The sequence below is a fragment of the Aptenodytes forsteri genome, unplaced genomic scaffold (genome assembly GCF_000699145.1).
Source record: "Aptenodytes forsteri isolate BGI_AS27 unplaced genomic scaffold, ASM69914v1 Scaffold114, whole genome shotgun sequence".
NCBI classification, from domain to species: Eukaryota; Metazoa; Chordata; class Aves; order Sphenisciformes; family Spheniscidae; genus Aptenodytes; species Aptenodytes forsteri.
Window position 1 is genome coordinate 5286012 of NW_008795364.1, and position 1639 is coordinate 5287650.

A 1639-nucleotide genomic window follows, 5' to 3' on the forward strand; every position below is an offset into this window, starting at 1 on the left:
CATCTCTAGTGAGCCTGGTTTTATCCCCTTCCCCCTTCAAACCTAGTTTAAAGCCCTCTCAATGAGCCCTGCCAATTCATGAGCAATGATCCTTTTCCCCCTGTGAGATAGCTGGACTCCATCTGTCGCCAAATGAGGATTCTGGGTCAGAGTAAGAGGAAAGCATCGTGTATGTTTGCACAGTTCTTACTCTTCCCTAGGTGTCCGCTTCTGAAGTCACACTGTTCCTCTCTTTTCTTGGTCCGTTTTACTTGCTCCTTGCTTGGTGGGTCTCCGTCTTCTTGGACAGGAGCACAGCTGGGTATTGGGAAGAACACCGTCTCCAGCAACACTGACTTTCTGCAGCAGCCTGTCCAGGTGCACATCACCGTGGATGGCAAGCTGCAGGTGGTAGTAGTGTGGGGGGGTGTCCCAGCCTTTTTACTGTCCTAACCGGCGTTCCCAGCCAGATGGAGACGCTCTGCCATCAGGTACCCCAGCAGTCGTGTACCGGAGACACCAGTCCCGCTCACTTAGGGCACTTCTGCAGAGTAGACGGTGCATGCGACCAAAAAGAAACTGCAGCCTGGCCCACAAACAGGGTTAGCTCTTGCTGTCCCACTCCCCACACCTTGTGTTTTGGTTGATGCTCTCCCAGACACTGACCCCAGAAGAACACAAAGCTTAGTGTGGACCAGTATGCCATTCCTATGTTCTCTAATCCTCTTTATCGTATTTTAATCACTTAGCATTCATTTACATGCTAACAAGAAACAGAACACAGTCAGCGCTTATTTAGTATCTTACTACCAAAAATGTTTAATGGGGGTGCTTGTGGATGTTACTGTGCTTGTGCACATACTAATATTCCAACAGTAGGTATCACTGATGCATGGTCTCTGAAATCCCTGCTTTTGCTATCTGGACACCTTGTGTAAGCAGACAACGTCAAGCTTTTCCTAGAGCTGGATGAGCAGAACCAATTCAGTTCCAAGCCCAGCTCTTGATATTGTCAGTGGTTGAGTCACCAAAAGTATCCACACTCAAACAATATAAAAAAGTTAAACTACCTGTAACCTTTTAGACAAAAAAGCTAGCAGTTGCGCAATTAATTCCTCAAACTTACATAATTCCAATGTCAACAATGGTGAAACAAAGATAAATAGGATCAGTACCTCCTTGTACAAGTACCTTTTAACAAATAAATCCCGTTACTAAAAAAAATTACTTCCCTAGCCAATTCCATGTTACACACACTCACAAACTCCAATGAAGTTAACAGGGTAAACAACTTTAAGCTGAATGTTATTAGCTGATTAACAGAGTAAAAAGTAACATTAGGAAAAAAAGCAAAGTGAATTTTTTCATACATATTAAAGTAACTAAACTAACTTCATCACTACCTTCAGACTACCATAGCAGCCTGCAGAATGCACTACCTGAATTTTAATGTAAAAAACATGCTTCTCCCACTCCTTATATGGAATTCACCCTCTTGAGTGGCTTTATGTCCCAGTTTCCGTATCTAAAGCAGTTTCTGCAGTCGGTCCCTGCCCTAGGGAACCTGCTGTAATATGGTGCAACAGTAGCTCACTTGTGTCAGCTCTCCCACACCAGTGGGCCACAGGAGAAGCCAAAAGGAGATCTAGCCACCCTGCCG

General features: G+C 44.7%; 1 protein-coding gene across 1 annotated transcript in view; it reads right to left on the reverse strand.

The window, feature by feature from the left end:
* Window positions 1-543, reverse strand: part of FH (fumarate hydratase) — a 17094-nt gene extending 16551 nt beyond the window's left edge. The window contains exon 1 of the mRNA XM_009280214.1: window positions 475-543. Within this exon, the coding sequence (XP_009278489.1) occupies window positions 475-543 (69 nt within the window). The remainder of the gene's footprint in view (window positions 1-474) is intronic.
* Between the last annotated feature and the right edge of the window lie 1096 nt (window positions 544-1639).